An 18,273-nucleotide genomic window follows, 5' to 3' on the forward strand; every position below is an offset into this window, starting at 1 on the left:
TCCTTAATGTGATAGCCCATCTTCTTCTCTTGTTTAACTTAGGTGAGGTCTTACACAAGCTGCTCATAAACAGACACACATATAGATAAACAGACATATACAACATATACATACACATGCATACATATATATATATACACACATACATACACACACACATATATATATATATAAAAATTCATTAATAATGGAGATGGATGGTGCCATTAAATATCTAACAGTCCTGCTGATTGCTTCACTGTGTGCTGAAATACTGTGTATAACAGCTGAATTTATAAAAATATATAAATACTGGCCATTCAGTTCGGCAATTTGTTTAATTCGATAATAGGGACATTTTAGCTCAATTGATATTTTAGCACAAGCCAACAATTCTTTCAGGCAACATGACTCCTTCTCTATTTTAGCCCTTTGGTCTCCCTCTTCTCATCTATATCTCTGTACCGCGGCTCTGGTCTTCAGACAGCTAGCCAATCATGTTTCAAGCCTGCGTTCCTCGACAGCTTTGAGTGACGCAAAGGTACTGCTGGCCAGTTGGAGAACACCTTACATCACGCCGTTCAGCCCTCCCTTAATCTGCCCGATGCCATCCATCTGTCTGCGCCGCACATGGCGGTGTCAACAAAAGCCCTGGCATCAGACCCGTTCCTGCCGGAGCCGCCACACCAAAGCATACCTTTGATTGACACCGTTTGGCCGTGGACGGGGTAGGTTGAAACAAAATACTATAGTTCTTTTTTTGCGGCCCCACGTCTTTTTTCTTAACCGTCTGTCTACGACTAGTAATAGCTAAATAAGTACCGCTGCTGCAGTGTAGTTTACTTTAATAGGACATGATAGCTCCCATCAACGCCGTGCCACGCAGGCTCCGTATTGATGCTCGAACTCTCTGGGTCTACCAAAGTGTCCCAGGCGGGCTGGTTTTGTTCAGGGGGTTAGTGGATAATAGGAGCTCTCAGATCAAATGGCCTCTCCCTACAGGCCACCCGATCACGGCCAATAATAACCATGGCACTTATCTTCGTTTAGCCCACCCTGACCCTCTCCGATTGCCTCTTGAATCAATTATCAGAGTACCCTTTTGAAGACATGACCATCAGCGCAAAACCCCAGCCCGCCCGGCGAACGAGGCCAACCTTATGACAAGAGGAAATCTCGCCCCCGCTCTGACTTGAAAGAGGAGGAGCCGAGAAATCAAGGAGATAACTACTGCGGCCAAAACGTGGAGCAGCAGACCAAACAGTAGCCTAACGGCTGGTGCCCGGTGAGAGCAGGCCCTCCCGACGCCGCCCCCTCGGCGGGGCCGCAGTGGTAGCTGCGTGCCCACATGTTGTCTGCATTACGCCAGCCCTTGGTGCCTATTACAGCTGACAAACTGGTCCCGGTGTAGCAGAGGCTTGGCCCCGCCAGCTAGCCCCCCACCTCTCCCCACCCTGTGTGGCTGATTAGCTGCCAGCCCGGCCATGGGCCCATCCTTACTAATTATAGTCTCCAGCTTTTTGACATGGCATTATCAGCTTGAGGAAAACAAAACCATGCACAACAGGGTAGGGCTGGGGTAGAGACAGCAGGGAGGGAGGAGGACAAGACAGAGGAAGAGCAAGGGTGAGGACGTCATCGGGTGTGACACTGATCATCACATATTCTAGTCATTGAGTCACATTCAAACACTACAAGAATGAATGGTAATGGTGGAGTTGAAATGATAAAACACACACACACACACAACTCTCAAAAGGTGGATTTTCGTATCCCATGAGATAGTCGCGCAGAAAAATACTTTCCATATGGCGAGTGTGACTACCTGCCATTCAGAAGTGCACCCATTAAAAGCATTCTATGACAAACATAACATCATCGCTTCTATTTCAAGAAATCTATTAATCCACATGAAATACAATTGCATTTTTTGGAGTGGTTTAACACAGAATCTGTGGTAGGAAAAAAAAGGCCCACTCTAGCTATTAGGCTAATTACTTAAGCTCTGCCGATAAGTATAGGCATGACTCTCTAGATGGCTGTTGGACTCGGATCAAGAAAGGCCCCCCATTAGCAACACAATGATAGCACACCCAAATCACTGCGGTTCACTCAACGTATCCAATTATTTATTTTTTTTTTAGGTTCCCCAGTTTCCATCCAGAATGTTCCACTGGGCCGTTCCCCCGTCCGTCAAGAAACCGAGCGACGACGGATAAGGTGAATAGCGTAGCGACAACGGGCGAGACACGTTAAATGGAACCAGGAGGAGAAGCAGCAGTAGGTGAATCCGCTGCATCGGGGCAACGTTTTACAAGCTGTGGCTGAGCCCACATAAGCGGCCCCTTCCTCCCTCCGTGTGATCAACAACTTGCCTGATGGCGGCTGTGCACCAACAGGGCCAGACCACCGGGGCTAACGCACTCATCTGATGTCATCTGTCTTCATATATTTAAGGGCTTTGGGGAACTTCCAGTCACTACTGTACTAAATACATACAAAAAAACATGCTTATCTCGCCCCCACATCAGGGGACCTCACAGGACTCCTTGTACATTTGGGAGACCCGTTCGTGCCAAAGCCACAACCGCTAACTTCCTTTAATCCACTGGGACGGGTAGGACTTTGAAACCCAATTAGGAAATTAACTTCTTCCTCTCGTTTTGGCAGTAATTCTAATTTCCCTCATGGCTTGAGGATTCTGGGGAGTAGTCTAAGGTGGTGAACTGAACAAATGGCCATTTTGTGCTTTTAACTGGCGTACAGTGTGTACTAGCTCTTGCAGGACTACATAGCGGTTGTTTTCTTAGGGCTTGCAACCCCTTATCATGTACCAGCTCTGAGCTATCTGTGCCCATTTGTCTCCATGCTGTCATGCTTGTTGTCTATGTAATATGCGGTGGTGTATATTTTCCACTTGAGGGCTTATGAAGATTTACATTGCGGTCAGCTCTGTGGATGACTGGGCTGGGATGATGACACAAGGAAGTCCATATAATCTTTACCCAGTAATGTTGGAATCTGTACCTACAGACACACCAGAGCCATATACTTTTTGTCTTGACTATTTGCATGAGCTGGGGCATTCAAGATTTCTGCACACATAGGCAAATTGTTACACCATATATCATACAAAGCAACCATTTCTACATCTGTGGCTGTCCTATGTATTGCTCTTTTTAAATGTGGTCATCGACAAGCCGCTCATCTGTATTGCCTGACTGAATTCATCCTCCTGAGTGAGCGAAACGTTTGTGTTCCTGTTTTAGGGAGGGACAAGTACTCTACCTGGTGGACATCTACTGAATTACAGATGTTAAATATCATTTGAGGCTCTACTCCCGCCAAGCAATTAATTTGGCCCACTACTACCTATACTTTTTAAACCGTTGTGACCATGCCAAATAATGTAGTAGTAATAATAATAATAATCTAAAGCTCAATTCGTCAAGTCATTTTTTGAGCTAGGACATGCACAGCTAGCCAGGCATGTAACGTTAGTAATGTTAGACACATCGCAAGCCTTCGGTTTACAGATCTCTCGTATAAGCCGCCGGATAAAACCAATATCACACTATTATAACAGTTCAAACGAGAGCTTATATTTGTTTTTCCATTTGATAAATATATGCATTAAATATCCAGAACGTTTGCATGAATAACCCCGGGAGTAAACACACCTCTTTCGGTGTGGCAGTGCCATCAATGCCGAGCAGACCATACAGGTCCATCTGCAGAAGATCCTTTGCTTTTCCGGACATTTTATTTCTAATATCGACGCAGTTTTGGTATTTTTTAGTAATAGAACCGCAACCCCATCGGTTAGCTAACTAAATACAGCCTCTGTTATTATCCGGCAGCATGAGTATGACGATTGAGTTCAACGTCTTTCAACCAGGAAGTACATCGCAATGGCTTGTGGGAAATGACGTTTTATTTAGCTTTATTTGTGCTGCTACACCGCACCCTGTTGATGGATTTCGTCTAATTAAACATGGCAAATTTGTATAAATATTATAACTCATTATTCCTGTATTAAAATATATGTAGATAAAATGAACCGCTGCCAACGGCGGCCTACTGGATACACTTCTGGTTATAATTGAGAAGTTTTCTGAAGTGCTGTTTTTACGGATGTTGCTGGATATTTAAATGTAGGCCTACTTGAGTAAATGTTGAAAGACGGTTGGAACTGCCAACGTGTTGATTGTATTCATGGGTCCCCGATCAAAAAAAAAGTTTCCGGATACAGAAGACGGAGACCTGGGGGGGAAATTACTTACTTAAACTGTTTAACTCCAGTTTATATTGAGCCTTGCACATAGGGTCTTGCAGTCTCAGTGGAATTGATTAGCAGGCAGCATCTAGCCTATTAGAGCTTGAAGAGGATACAGTAAAGTTGACATTACCACTCCCTCTCCCTCTGGCAATCCCAATATTCCAATATTAATGACAGATGTCATTAATGTATAATACAGTATTGATTTAGTTATTGATAGATTGTTTGAAGCCTAACGTGCATGACACATTGTTTTGCAATCGCATATGTACGCTGTATACGTGGGCTAAATTTCATAATTATGCCTGAATTAACACTGGCATACAACCATAATCAATCTTTATATAATACATAATTGTTATTGTATCGTGCCCCCCAATCAATAAGTTACCTAATTAATTGTATGCGAATTGCATAGACCAAATATAACCCTAAATCATATTACAATAATAGCCTGTATTAATGTGTATTGTGCCAGTGTAATATCTCAATCTATCATCGGTTTTCTTCAACTTTAAAGCAATTAGCCTTGTTTTGGACAAGTAATTATCAGGCTGGTAGTCCTAGGTATGCCCTTCATCTCTAACAAACAAATATCTCAGGACAAATAGCAGTCGGTCTTAAGTATAGACCGAGCAATTGTAGAATCCATTTCCATAAAGCCAAATTAACTCAACAGTCCCCATCGTATTTCAGGAGGTGTTCTTACAGCACACCTCGATAGAGCCAACCATCAACACCTTCACCACCCACCACCACATCACTAGCGACAGTTTGTCTCCCAGTCTGCCTACTGGTTTCGTCCAGCAGCTGAGATGCGAGGTGTGTGGTGGGCGTTCCAGTGGTGCTCGCTGTTTTTTTTTCTCCGCGTCGCACATGTGCATGTATCGCAGGAGCGCGTTTGAGCAGGGGCGCACCGCATACCACTGGGTTTGTTTTTCCTGCAGGATGTGGATGTGGCAGCCGGAGATGCACAGTGAACAGTGAAAATCCATCAATGTGAACCTAAAACAGCAACGCGACTGTCCTCCTTTTTTCCATGGACTAACTGGTCAGGTGAGCAGATGTGATGGTCGTTTTTTCTTTTGATCAGCGTTCTTCTTCCTCGTCGTATGTGATCTATTTATATGGAGCAGTCCCGTTATTTTCGCCTACGTGCGGAAATAGGAACGCAAGTAGGAGTCTGAGCCTGTTCGCTGTTTGTGTGTCTTTTTGTAACCTGCTTGAATATATCCGTGCAACTGACCACCTAGAACCGTTGGATAACCATCTCTCCTTATTACAAGAATATGTCAATTATTCATTGAATGTGATTCATGCGAAGGATTCATGCGGTTTTCATCACTTTACAGTTGGACATATAGATTTGATACAGATATGTCTCGACTGAACGGAATAGACAGCAATCGCTCTAACAGCATTTATTGTCGGTGGTAGGAGGCTTTCTGAATGTGTTGGAACTCATCAAAGGATAGAGGACAACATGAGACACAAAAATGAGTAGGCTACCAGTTGTGGCTCCATTTACTTGTATAGGCTTCGTCAATAGGTGTATTATAATCATCAAGTAGAGCGCTGCATCAATCTCGTTGTAATAAGTAAATCCGCTTTTCAGAACGCTAACCAAAAGTTTAGGATATTTTCGTTCCTGCCTTTGTCCAGTACCCTGTGGAAAATGGGAATTTTGCATTCCAGAGAAAGGAAAACATTCGTGCAGTCATTATTTAATTAACTTTTGGAGTTGGAGTTTGTTTTTTCAATGCCCTTAGATTAGAATTTTTTCAGTTGGGTTATGTTCAGATTATTTGGTTGTTACTGATCCCAGTTGTTTTCTCTTTTTATGTACACAAGCTTTGTTATTCCACACAGAAAGCATTGCTGCCAAAGTACACAGCTAAATAGGTTAGCAAGTCTCAAAATGGACTGAGTGGGTGAATGTCCACGCTATCTTTAGACCAAGCCAGTCATCTCAAGCAAGTGATTAATTAGGGAAAAATGTATAAATATCATACTATATCGATAAGTTGTACCTGTTTTACAAAGCATTTGATGAACACACTGCAGCAGTTGAAATAATAAGTTACATTTAATAAAAGCAAGACATGGTTCTCTTCTTCAGCTGTGTACCTAAGGTGGTAGTTCCTGTCCAAGGAAAGACCTTTCCTTCCTGTAGCAATATGAATTGTTTCTACTAGAAACTTCTGCTTTCCAAAGACAAAACAGACTGATACATCTCCATTATTATGCAATCACTACACTGGTTTACCAGTGCTGCAGCTATTTCAGCGGAATTTGGGAATCAGGGAACAGATGATTCACTCATGTCCTCGAGTGAACCTAAGAATGGCTTGAGCTGTACCCATTTTTGAACATGAAAGGTCAAAAAGACAAAGTTAAGACAAAGTATTTCTGAGTCAAATGGTGTTTCTTGGGGGATGGCCTCTGTAAGGCTCTGAACTGGAGGCACTCACAGACACAGGGCGTATTCCATCCCCCTTTGGTGGGGGTTGAGTTTTGCACTGTCTTTAGAAAGCTATTGTAAAAAGGCCATTGTGCGCTTGTTTGCTGCCACGGTAACACTCTCATGGTGCCAGCAGGAGTCGAGCAAAGCACTGTCGCCTGCAGCTGAATCTGACAAAAGCATGGCCTGACCGAGCCAGGAAAAGAGGCAACAGGAACAAATGGGAATCTCATAAGTTTGACAGTCCGCAAGTGTCTCCTCTTTTTAATGTGTGTTATCTAGATGCCATGTTTTCCCCCTGAATTATTCTTATTGCACCTGTAGTTTATGCTACAAGATGCAGCTCTGGATATAAAGCCAGCACAGAGACTTTTATAAAACAATAATTGACAGCTAGCTCTGTGTATAAGTGGGCTGAGGCCACCGGGGGATGGAGTGAGAAAGTCCAGGCCGCTGTGTTTCCAGGGACGGACCCTCTGCGGTTTGTTTAGGATGCTCATCCAACACCTGCTAAGCCCTGCCAAGCATACAGCCCATAAGACAAACACAAGAAGCCAGTAGGATGAGTCACGTTGGTCACGGTTACACAGTCCGTGTCTGAGGAAGAGTTTGCTCCAGTGTCTGGCAGAAGGTTTTTTTTTCGATTATTTGATCATCTTTTATTATTTCATTTTTTTCAAGTTCTACTTTGTGCAGTAGAGGTTTGAGCCAAGCTGTGTGGGTGGATACAGGGATACATGGCGTCCAGAGTGTACTGTTATGCAACAATGCTAGGTATGTTCAGTGACTTTCCTGTTTATTTAGCAAGGTCCTGTCATCAGCGTGGAATGGGGACTTTAAAAGGACTATAAAACCTATGTTTTAGTTTGTTCCCTGTATTGCTGAAACTATAGATGGAATATATGAATAGAAAATAAATTACATTTATTATATGAATTATATTTTCATAATAGATTATACGTATTATATTAAAGATTTTCTGTTTATGGTTTCATGAATGCAAATATGTAGTTGGTTGTCTCTGTTCCGGATGTGAAAATAAATATCTTGTCTTTAACAAATAAATGCAGGGCATTACTTAGTTTAGAGTCTGAGTCTGGTAACCAATGATGGGGGTGAGCCATTATGACCTATATGATGAATCAACAGTGAAATAGTAGTTAAAAGTTGTTTATTCCCAGTAACATCACCGATTGGACATCGTTTGCTGTGTGTCGGGTGTGGTGAGCGGACAGAGGGGTTACTTCCTTTGAGGAAGGGATTACGTTGGATGTCTGCCACTGACGGGACTGCTGACATAAATGCACAAAGTGCAGCGCGGTCGTTCCCTATTCTGTTTTCCTCTGATAGAGGTTTGTTATTCTGCTTCCTCTGGTCTCGATAGTGTTCCTGGTGGTTCAGAACAAAAATACCAGCTATCAGTTGGAAAAGCATGCTTTTCCGGCAGAGCCGCTGTGAATAAAGAAGAATACATAATCTATCAAGGCCAAATACAAGCCAAACACACAAGTGTGTGTGAAAGTGTGTGTGAGTGTGTGTGTGAGTGTGTGTGTGTGTGTGTGTTTACTTGTACAGAAAACAACATTGACTTACAGTCTAACGAGTGACTTTGTTTCAGTTGGCCAGCGTTAGCTCCCAGCCGCCATGACAGAGTCGTCGGAGGTGCAGAAGAAGTGGCTGGCGGTCAGGGGCCGCCTGGGCTCTTCCCAGGACTCGGACCCCCCGCCCGAGGCCAACCTGGAGAGCGCCGACCCGGAGCTGTGCATCCGGCTGCTGCAGGTGCCCACCGTGGTCAACTACTCTGGGCTGAGGCGCCGGCTGGAGGGCAGCGACCAGGCGTGGATGGTGCAGTTCCTGGAGCTCAGCGGCCTGGACCTGCTGCTGGAGGCCCTGGACCGGCTGTCGGGGCGGGGCTGCTCGCGCATCGCCGACGCCCTCCTGCAGCTCACCTGCGTCAGCTGCGTGCGGGCGGTGATGAACTCCGCAGCGGGGATCCACTTCATCGTGGAGAACGAGGGCTACATACGCAAGCTGTCCCAAGGTGGGGCCGATCGGGACCCGTCTGCGCTGGCTGACAACCAGAGTTGTTATCATTTAAACTCCTTAAAACATTGTTTTCATTTAAACTCCATAAAATATTGTTTTCATTTGAACTCCTTGAAACATTGTTTTCATTTTAACTCCTTGAAACATTGCTTTCATTTTAATTCCATAACATATACATACTACTGTACATATAACCAATTTAAATTCATCATTGAGTAAAAGAAATGGTCGGACAATTGGAACCAATGTTTTTGATAAGAGAAAAGGTAAACATGTTATTTACTATGTACAGTAACAATATAACAAAAAATGTCAAAATAAAAATGTGTTTAAATATTATAACTTACTATTCCCATATTCAAGTAAATATATATATATATGCTTGAAAATTGGAATAATAAGTTGAGTATATGTATATATATATATATATTGTTCAAAATAAATAATGATTATATTTATTTAACATCTTTTATAACTCTTATATATTAAGAATGCGTTTTTAGTTGCAAATTTCAAGATCACTATCAGTCAGATATTGGATTTCACCCACCACTTCATGTCAACAGCTCAGGGGGACAAAGTCTAAGATGTGATGTCTTCACAAGTCTTAAAAAATAGAAAAACTCTTGCTTACGGGGATGTTTACGTGGTTGTTTCTGCAGCGCTGGACACGTCCAACATCATGGTGAAGAAGCAGGTGTTTGAGCTACTTGCCGCCCTCAGTATGTTCTCCTCAGATGGATACCGCCTGGCGCTGGATGCCCTCGACCACTACAAGGTAAGTGCTGTTCTATGGGACAACACTAGCGCCATAGCATGTAGCAAGAAAAAATGTTATGATGTAATGATATTGCCGTTTAGTGTTGTATATTGAATGTATTGTATTATTATTATTAGTATTTCCATGTTTCATCATAGCAGATTTTACCTCAAATGACACAAAAGCATGTGGCTAAATTATGCCATCTGATGGGGATAACCATATGCTAGTGATGTCATCGTCACTAAATCACATGATCCCCCTTCCCAGATGCCGTTATGAGTCAATTGCCTAAAGCACTTCCCCCTTCTCCCTCAGGGAGTGAAGACACAGCAGTATCGCTTCAGTGTCATCATGAACGAACTGCTGGCCACAGACAACGTGCCCTACATGGTGACCTTGCTCAGCGTCATCAACGCCACCATCTTCGGGGCGGAGGATCTCAGACAGCGAGATAAGATGAGGAAGGAGTTTATCGGTATGTTTAGACTCCGGGTTTCTGCCATTTATGGCAGGAATCGAGGGGCTCGGATTAGAAGCAGATTCACGCTGTTGTGTTGGACTGTTGAGTGCAGTTGAGTCCTCGGGGGGGGAAAGGAAATGGAAATGCAGGGGGAGGAAAATGGGCCACCAGCAAGAGGTACACCACACAGATCTCCATCAATGGGGCTGTCCCAGAATAGAATGACAACCTCATTCTCAAGTTCATTACACATGAGGGTTCCCACCTCGTTAAATCCCAGAGTGCTTAAATAATTAACAACATTTAAAGGTTTTATAGGTACGATTTATGAGCTATTATTTGTTAGAAATTCCTTTACAATTCTCAAATGTTTCCTGCAGCACCTTTAAGTATTTATCATTTGACAGAAAGGTAAGTGAATTAATCTGACCATAATCAAGATGCTGATGTCATTGGAGTCATTAAAACGCCCTCTCCCACTTGAGTGATTGTTAAGCCACGCCTACCTTGTAATTGCACACCTGTGCCATCCTATGGATGCCAACATGTCTATAACTCTGCTTTCACAAAGTGAGTTTTTTTAAGAACAAAACAACTATATTTCACTGAACGCTGTTGACTGTTATTGTTGTTTTGCAGGGCTACAGTTGCTAGATTTACTACCTAAATTGAGGTGAGCCGTTTATCAATTGTCCTAAATCCACCTCAAACACTCAACGCTTGGGATTGTCATGATGCCTGTAAGAGTATGTGTTTGATTGTGTGCGATTATCATTCTAATTTATTAATGTTATTCCAGGGACAAGGAGGACGAAGACTTGACCATTCAATGTGAAGCGTTCGAGGAGGCCATGGCGGAGGATGAGGAGGAGATGCTCCGGGTGTACGGCGGTATTGACATGAGTAGTCACATGGAGGTCTTCACCACCCTCTTCAACAAGGTGAGTTGAGCTTCAGGCAAATTAAAATGTACCCCATGAGCTCTGGTTTATGTTTGTGTCATTTAAAATGTATTCCCAAAATTAGAGCCAGTGGTGTATAGTAACGATGTAGAAATACTCCGTTACTGAACTTAAGTCGTTTTTTCGTAGTATTTACATTTCTAGCAACTTTAACTTTCCTCCGCTACTTTTCCTTAATAAAATGTATACTTAAACTTCGATACATTTTCCCTTTGCATCGTCGTAACTCGCAACACAATTAAAGCTGAAGAAATTAGAAATGTCATGTTGTGGGAAGTAGGATAAGCAGGTTTGGCCAATTAAGTTTGGTAACGTTGATTGACAAGTGCTCTCAGCCAACCACGGTCAAAGTGCAGAGTTTTGCGATTTGATCAATTTGACCCAATAACGTTAGCATTGAGGGGTGGGAGATGGGCACATGTCCAATTGTAATTAGGGGCAAGGGAGGGCCAGTAGACCTGCCACCCAAACCTCCGTGCCAGTCGTAAGGAGATTGGATTCATAATGTATTAGTCAAGCTTGCGTTGACACATAGTTCTCCGGTTTATGTTCTTTAAGTTATGCAAGTATATTTCAAGTTGAAGTTCTAGATAAATGTAAGATCATTTTATGCATGAATATTTTGCGTTTTTTTTAGCGCATGTAGGCTACTAAACATACATTTTCTGCGACTGTGTCCCTGCACAGGGAGTGAGTGCGTGTGCGCGTGCTTGTGCGCGTCAACATCGAATGTAATCAAAGTAGAAAAATGAAACGATGATGTCAAGTAAAAGTTAGAACGGGGTCGTTACTATGAGGTAGAGAGTGAGAGCAGGTGAGGAAAGACCCTGATGTTGTAGTTTATATATTTTTTATGTTTCAATAAATCTCAAATGGGAAAACAATTCTTGTTGATTTTGTTTTTTTTATGAACAGTATGTACTTGTACTTTCACTTTCAATACTTAAGTACATATATTATCAGGAAATTACTTTTGGTGTTCAAGTACAATTAATATCCGATACTTAAGACTTTTACTCAAGAAGTATTATATTGGGTGAATTTTAGAGTAATTTTCTGGGAAGATATCTGTACTTTTACTCAAGTATGGCTTTTGAGTACTTCTTCCACTTGTGTGTGTCTGTGTGTGTGTGTGTCCGTCCAGGTAAGCAGCTCCCCAGCATCGCTCCAACTCCTGTCCATCCTCCAGACCTTGTTGCTGCTGGAGCCTGAGAGATGTGATCTCTGGCAGGCCTTGGAGAGCCTCACCAACAGAGCCATTCTGCTGGCCCAAGACTGTGAGTCCACAGCACATGTATATGTTACCTTAGCCACAGCCTGTTTGTAGGCATCCTTAAGCAGGACGCGCCTACCTTAGTGACCTGTGTCTGAACTCACTGTCAGTCACTTTGGTTGAAAGTGGGTAAATATAGTGGTTAATTTGAATCCATTGATTGACTGTGATTATATGTCAATCTCATGTTGTACTGCAGCTCAGATGGAGTCGTGTGAGAAGATCATGCGGAGGCTGGTGTTCTCTAAGGGAAGGAGCAGCTTGGGTCATAATGAGGTGGACAGCCCGCCAGTCCGGACGGTGGACAAGGCTGTCCAGACCCACGTGGTCAACGACGACGAAGCGAGTCTCCCTAAAAGACCTACAACTGCCCAGTTGCCTCCTTGCATCGCAACACCACCCCAACCACCACCACCACCACCTCTGCCCCCATTTATGGGAGGCGGTGTGCCCCCTGGCGCCAACCAGGGCCCCCCTCAACTTACGACTCCTCCTCCACCTCCTCCTCCTCCACTGCCAGGTATGATGGCTGGATCCCCTCCTCCTCCTCCACCCTTACCAGGCTTCACCGGCCCCGGCGCACCTCCTCCACCACCTCCTCCCCCTCCTCTACCAGGAGGGGGCATCGGTCCACCCCCACCACCACCACCACCGGCCCTACCCGGCATGCCCCCCCCGCCGCCCCCAGCCCCCGGCGGGATCGTGGCTACCTGCATCCTGAACCTGGGAGCGGCCGCTGCCCCCTCATCCAAGGGGGGCCGCTTCCCCACCCTGAGGATGAAGAAGCTCAACTGGCAGAAGCTCCGCACCGTCACTGGTGAGGAAAAACGTTAATATGATATCTATTAAAACAACCTGTCGACATGAGCCAATATCGTAAAATGAGCCACGCCAATATCGTGAACCCACAAATGACATGGACACGGAATAGTACCCAAACAACAACAACATGGCTGTATCCGTGTTGTTGTTTGTGGTCGGTCCGGATATGAGCCCAGCTCGCTCAGGTTATCCTCTACTCTCACACGCAGATGGTCAGTCGATGTGGGCGTCGGCGCAGACGGACGATGCTCCTCGCGAGCCGGACTACAGCAGTATCGAGCAGCTGTTCTGTCTCCCGGTGGCCGAGCACAAAGACAAGGAGACAGCTGCTCCTGTCAAGAAGGAGCCTAAAGAGGTACGCTCAGCCAAACACTCGACACGCAGGGGCCCCCGACGCAGGACAAACGCGCCCAATTAGCCCCCCCGAATAATCAATAACGTGTCCTTCGCCTCCCTTCTCCCCCGCAGGTTACCTTCATTGATCCAAAGAAAAACCTGAATCTGAACATTTTCCTCAAGCAATTCAAATGGTGAGCGGTGCGATGCGTTTTCCTTTTGGCGTCCTACTGGTAATGAGTTACCGTTCAACCTAACCATGCTCCATATCCCTGCCCCCTCTGTTCACCCAGCTCCAATGAGGATTTTGCTCTCATGATTGAGAAGGGCGACCGGACCAAGTTTGATGTGGAGGTGTTGAAGCAGCTAAAGAAACTGCTGCCTGAGAAGCATGAGGTTTGTTTCTGCCTGCACATGATTGTATATGGTTATCCCATGATCAATGGATCACAGATGCAACACAAAGACCTAAAACCAAAATCATGCTCTGCACTGAATTTAGATCGAGAACCTGAAGACCTTCCAGGGAGAAAAGATCAAGTTGGCAAATGTGGATCGTTTCTACACCTCACTGATGGCCATTCCATGGTAAATAATTGCTTTGATGATCAGAAGCCCCTAACCAAATTATACTAGGCAAATGTCCATGGCTTTTAATGAGATGTCGTATTGCCCCTTGCTTGTGTGCAGCTACCAGTTGAGGATTGAGTGTATGCTGCTGTGTGAGGAGACCTCCTCTGTTCTAGACATGCTCAGACCCAAGGCCAAGCTGGTGGAGGATGCCTGCCAGTGTAAGAGGGCAGCACTCTCTCCCTTACCATCTCTCTGCAGCGTAAACATATATTCTAGTGGTGCACTCTGTCATACTTTCCAGGAATTTAATATACTGCTGCTTACTACAGTTAGACTGGCCAATGTTTTGTATTGGTCTCAAAAGATGCCATCTCAATTCATCATCTGTTCTTGACTAATAAGAGAATGAAAAATGCCTGGTTGTTTACAATATGAATATCTCCTCAGCTCTTCGTGAAAGCACTCGCATGCCCAGTTTCTGCAGGCTCATCCTCAATGTGGGGAACTTCCTCAACTATGTAAGCACTCACAGCCTGCTCCCTTCTATTCAACACTCCTTTTTTTTGGATTTGGATATGAACTGCTGGTTCCAAATCTCACACCACTTTGAACACGCTTTCAGGGAAGCCACACAGGAAACGCAGAGGGATTCAAGATCAGCTCTCTCCTGAAGCTAACCGAAACCAAAGCTAACAAGAGTCGCATCACACTTCTTCATCATATCCTTGAGGTACAAGTCTCATGGATCAACAGCTCTTCTTGAATCATGATTTGTTGGGAGTCTCAAACTCACCTAAATGTTATATGGCTTACTTTGAAGGAAGCAGAGCTTAACCACCCAGACCTTTTGGCCTTGCCAGATGATATTGAGATCTGTGAGAAAGCAGCTGGGTAATGAAAATAAATCGCATTGTGTTATTCATATTTTACTTTTTTTTTTCTATGCAAAAGACACAAGGTCATTCCTATGGTCACTTTCCCCATTCAGGGTCAACATGGACTCGACCCAGGCAGAAACCAGTGCCTTGGTGAAGCGACTGAAGGAAACGTCCAAGAAAGTGTCAGACTCCATCGACGACGTGAAGCAGCAGTACACCAAAATAATAGAGGTCAGTAGAACTCAGCTGATCAGGCTTAATATGACATCAAACAAACCTTTCACATGGGCATTCTTTTTTAACTCCAGGGGTCCAGCACCTTTACTCATGCCTGCATGTTTGATCTATTTTTCATGTGTTCACACTAGGAGAGCCTGGAGGCGTGCCAAACTCTAGAGGAACAGTTCTATGAGATTGACAAGAGGAAGTGTGAGCTGGCCCTGTACTTGTGTGAGGACAGCAGCCAGCTCTCTCTGGAGGACCTATTTGGAACCATCAAGACATTCCGCGGCCTATTTATCAGGGCCATGAAGGTTGGAGCATTTAGAATGATACTTTCATTTACAGACTCATTGTCAAAGAAAGGTTTCATCTGCTTCCAGACATGGTTTGCCCTCTCAATGTATGAGTACATAAAATCTGCTGTTTATCCTGGCTTTATTTTGTCTGGTCTCTTTGTGGTGTTAGTTTGAACCGGAGAGAAGTATTTGATATTTCTGTGCGTCACTACAATTACCAACTCCTTTTACTTAATGGTGAAATGTGAATCTATTTTCCTCTGTTTGTGTTCTCAGGAAAACAAAAGCAGAAAGGAGCTGGTGGCCAAGGCAGAGAAACGCAAAAAGCAGCTGGCAGAGGAGGAATCCAAGAGGCAGAAGGGGCAGAATGGAAAAATAAGTATGTTCTGACAAAAACACACTTTTGCTTTGTTTTTGCTCAAACTTAAACGGTTTGGGAACAATAGAGTACATGAAAAGGTTTTAACCTCCCCCTTCTGTCTCTCTGTCCCCAGTAAAGAGAGGCCTACCCCCACCGGATGATGGCTGCATTATTGACCACCTGCTGGCGGACATCAGACAAGGGTTTAGCCTCAGGAAGACGTCGCCCAGGTGCGATTTGGAAAACCTTCCCTCTAGTGAAATGCGTAGGGAGTCCGGCCCACCTGGTAAGGACAAGAGGCCGATGTCTCCATCCATCCGCAGGGCTGGTACTGTCTGCTCTCCCAACCCCCTCCCACCACAATGTAGCTGTAATCGCTCCCACATGTGCCGTCATTCTTCTCAAGCCCACTAAGGGATTGCTCCATCGCTTGGTCAAAGTATTTCAGCATCTTTTCATTGTGTGCTCTCCAAATAACTCTGCCCTTTTGCATTCAGGGTCAAATGTAAAACCTGCAGAAGAAGGCAAAGCATTGGCGGCAGAAAGGGCCTTCACTCTCGCTTCCAGCCCCCACCAGACAAGGGAGGGAAAAACCTCCGCAGACGGAGCGAACAGCTCCACAAACCGGCCTCAAGGCAAACCAGCCTCGAGACTGAGTTCTCCCCAAGGGCTGGCTTCCAGCACTACTCCGAGTGGAGCCTCCCTGGTAACCAACCCAGCCCTGCTGGTGCCGCCGGTCTCCTCGCAGAAGGGGGAGCCTCGGTTGTCCCCAAGCGGCAGCCCTCGTCTCGGGACTACAGCATCTGAGCCCCAGCATTGCACCTCCCAGAACGGCTGCACGACCAACGATCCTGACATCATCCCCCAGACCACACCACCTGCCGGCCCCTCTAGCTTCACTGTCTCGGCCCAGGTGGAGGCCAGAACAGGGGCACAAGAGGAAAGCACAATAGAAGACCAAAGTCAAAAGGAAAAAAGTAATTGCCAACATTCCACCTCCGAAAGCCAGGAGGAGCCAGTCTCCGAGAGTATCCAGGGATACGATGTTCCTGATGGACCGAGGACTGAAGATCTGTCGTCGGTCTCTGGGGCCCTGCCAGAGCCCGCTGCAGTCCCCATCCAAACCGACTCAAAGAAAAAGCAGAAGCTCTTTAAGCGAAACAAAAAGAAGAGCCATGAAGGTAACCAGCACAGTAACTTGAATAAAGCCCTGAGTGTTTATGTGGATACAGGGAAATCCTTATTTACCTTGTTTATCTTGGATTTTGTATTCTATTTTTTGTGTGCAACTTTTGTTTTCTGGTTGTGTGTGGGTTGATATTTACTTATTTATAATAGCGTGTGTTTTTTATTTGTACAGAATTTTGTTTTTAGTTGAAATCATCACATTGCAACCCTTTTTGTTTTGTCATTTCCGCTTGATTCTCTAAAACAAAAGGGAACAAAGGAAACGGACATGCAAAACATAAAAATGGCTGTGTATTGCAGTAAGGTATGTGGTAAATATTAAACTAACGGACCTAATCATCCTAATCCGCTCGATGGGTGTCAGCGCTTAAATACATTAACAACTCAATCTGGTGTGTTCGTGTTTGTCCAATTTAATTGTTTTCTCTGTCGTGCCATTTCGCAAAGTCTGCAGTTGTCAAGCAATGATCCAACATCAGTCAATGTGTGTCTGTCATGGATTTTCTATGTCTTTTGAGTCTGCAGGAGAACATGCATATATGTATTTAGTCTATCCCCAATCAATCCTTATGGTATATCTGGTTACAAAATCTGTCATCAAGGCTTTGGGGGGAAATAAAGAAGGCTCCTAACAATTTTCATTTGTCAAATTAATATAACTAAATGCTTTAAACACTAAACCCTTAACAACTCTCTTCATGCAACACCTTGTGTTCATCTTGTCTTTGTTGAGGGGGGTGAATAATCAAATACATTCTGACATCTAAACTATTTTCATTACAATTTGAATGGGTGATCTGTACTTCTTTGTGATATCCACACAGCCTATTCCTTCTTCTAATTGTCATCTCTGCTTCCCCAGGTGAGCTCCGGAAAAGGAGAGGAAAGAGGAGATGTTGAACCTAGGCTTGTGTACAATATTTTTGTTACATATTTTGCAGTGTCCTGGATAATGAGACCTACAACTGGTTGGATGGATATGCTTCTTGAGTGACAAAAAAATAAAATAAAAATATCTAATGGAAGGCTGTGCTGTTAAGCCTAAAACATGTATTTTAATCAAGAAGCCAAAAGCGTTTGTGTATGGAAATAAATAAACATTTAACTTATTAAAAAGCTTATGCTTTTTAAAGCATTATACGATGTAAGGGCCATATCAGCCTTCGTTGTTCTTTTTGTATCTTTTTCAGAAGAAAAAATCCTTAACTCTGGAAATACGACCGTCTTGTGCAATTTCATAAATTATATGGGCTCCGTCAAGTATGTGTGGAATATTAAGATTTGTAAAACGTGATAATAAAGCTTATTTGAAAAAATAATCTTATTCCTCTTTTTGTTGGCGTTGACCTACAGCTATGTGGAACAGGATTGGTC

The 18,273-nt window shown here is 44.1% G+C and overlaps 2 protein-coding genes across 6 annotated transcripts in view; one reads left to right on the plus strand and one right to left on the minus strand.

Moving 5' to 3' along the window:
- Positions 1-3,819, minus strand: part of dnajc17 (DnaJ (Hsp40) homolog, subfamily C, member 17) — a 32,542-nt gene extending 28,723 nt beyond the window's left edge. The window contains exon 1 of the mRNA XM_079752132.1: positions 3,660-3,819. Within this exon, the coding sequence (XP_079608258.1) occupies positions 3,660-3,740 (81 nt within the window). The 5' untranslated portion in view covers positions 3,741-3,819. The remainder of the gene's footprint in view (positions 1-3,659) is intronic.
- A 1,355-nt stretch (positions 3,820-5,174) lies between these two features.
- On the plus strand, positions 5,175-18,187 carry LOC307086565 (inverted formin-2). 5 transcript variants are annotated; one of them, XM_079751812.1, is made up of 23 exons: positions 5,175-5,314; positions 8,338-8,760; positions 9,428-9,543; positions 9,844-10,003; positions 10,628-10,661; positions 10,788-10,929; positions 12,095-12,227; positions 12,423-13,040; positions 13,255-13,400; positions 13,514-13,575; positions 13,675-13,777; positions 13,884-13,969; positions 14,072-14,172; positions 14,402-14,472; positions 14,577-14,684; positions 14,775-14,845; positions 14,943-15,063; positions 15,201-15,365; positions 15,627-15,729; positions 15,845-15,997; positions 16,209-16,892; positions 17,150-17,203; positions 17,762-18,187. In XM_079751812.1, the coding sequence occupies exons 2-22, from the start codon at positions 8,364-8,366 to the stop codon at positions 17,200-17,202; spliced, it is 3,627 nt and encodes a 1,208-aa protein (XP_079607938.1). In that variant the 5' UTR covers positions 5,175-5,314; positions 8,338-8,363; the 3' UTR covers position 17,203; positions 17,762-18,187. The 5 variants fall into 5 exon arrangements, 4 of the variants coding, with proteins under 4 accessions (XP_079607938.1, XP_079607939.1, XP_079607937.1 ...); XR_013812444.1 differs by having other exon boundaries at positions 16,209-17,203; positions 17,762-17,779; XM_079751813.1 differs by lacking the exon at positions 17,150-17,203.
- Positions 18,188-18,273: the final 86 nt, after the last annotated feature.

The sequence above is a fragment of the Pollachius pollachius genome, assembly GCF_949987615.1.
Source record: "Pollachius pollachius genome assembly, chromosome: 15".
Classification (NCBI taxonomy): Eukaryota; Metazoa; Chordata; class Actinopteri; order Gadiformes; family Gadidae; genus Pollachius; species Pollachius pollachius.

Excerpts from the sequence above, each read along its gene's own strand:
- LOC307086565 (XM_079751811.1), top strand. The coding sequence starts at position 8,364 with ATGACAGAGTCGTCGGAGGTGCAGAAGAAGTGGCTGGCGGTCAGGGGC. Across the intron at positions 10,004-10,627 it reads GATGAGGAAGGAGTTTATCG|GGCTACAGTTGCTAGATTTA; the intron begins GTATGTTTAGAC and ends GTTGTTTTGCAG. Across the intron at positions 13,970-14,071 it reads TCACTGATGGCCATTCCATG|CTACCAGTTGAGGATTGAGT; the intron begins GTAAATAATTGC and ends GCTTGTGTGCAG.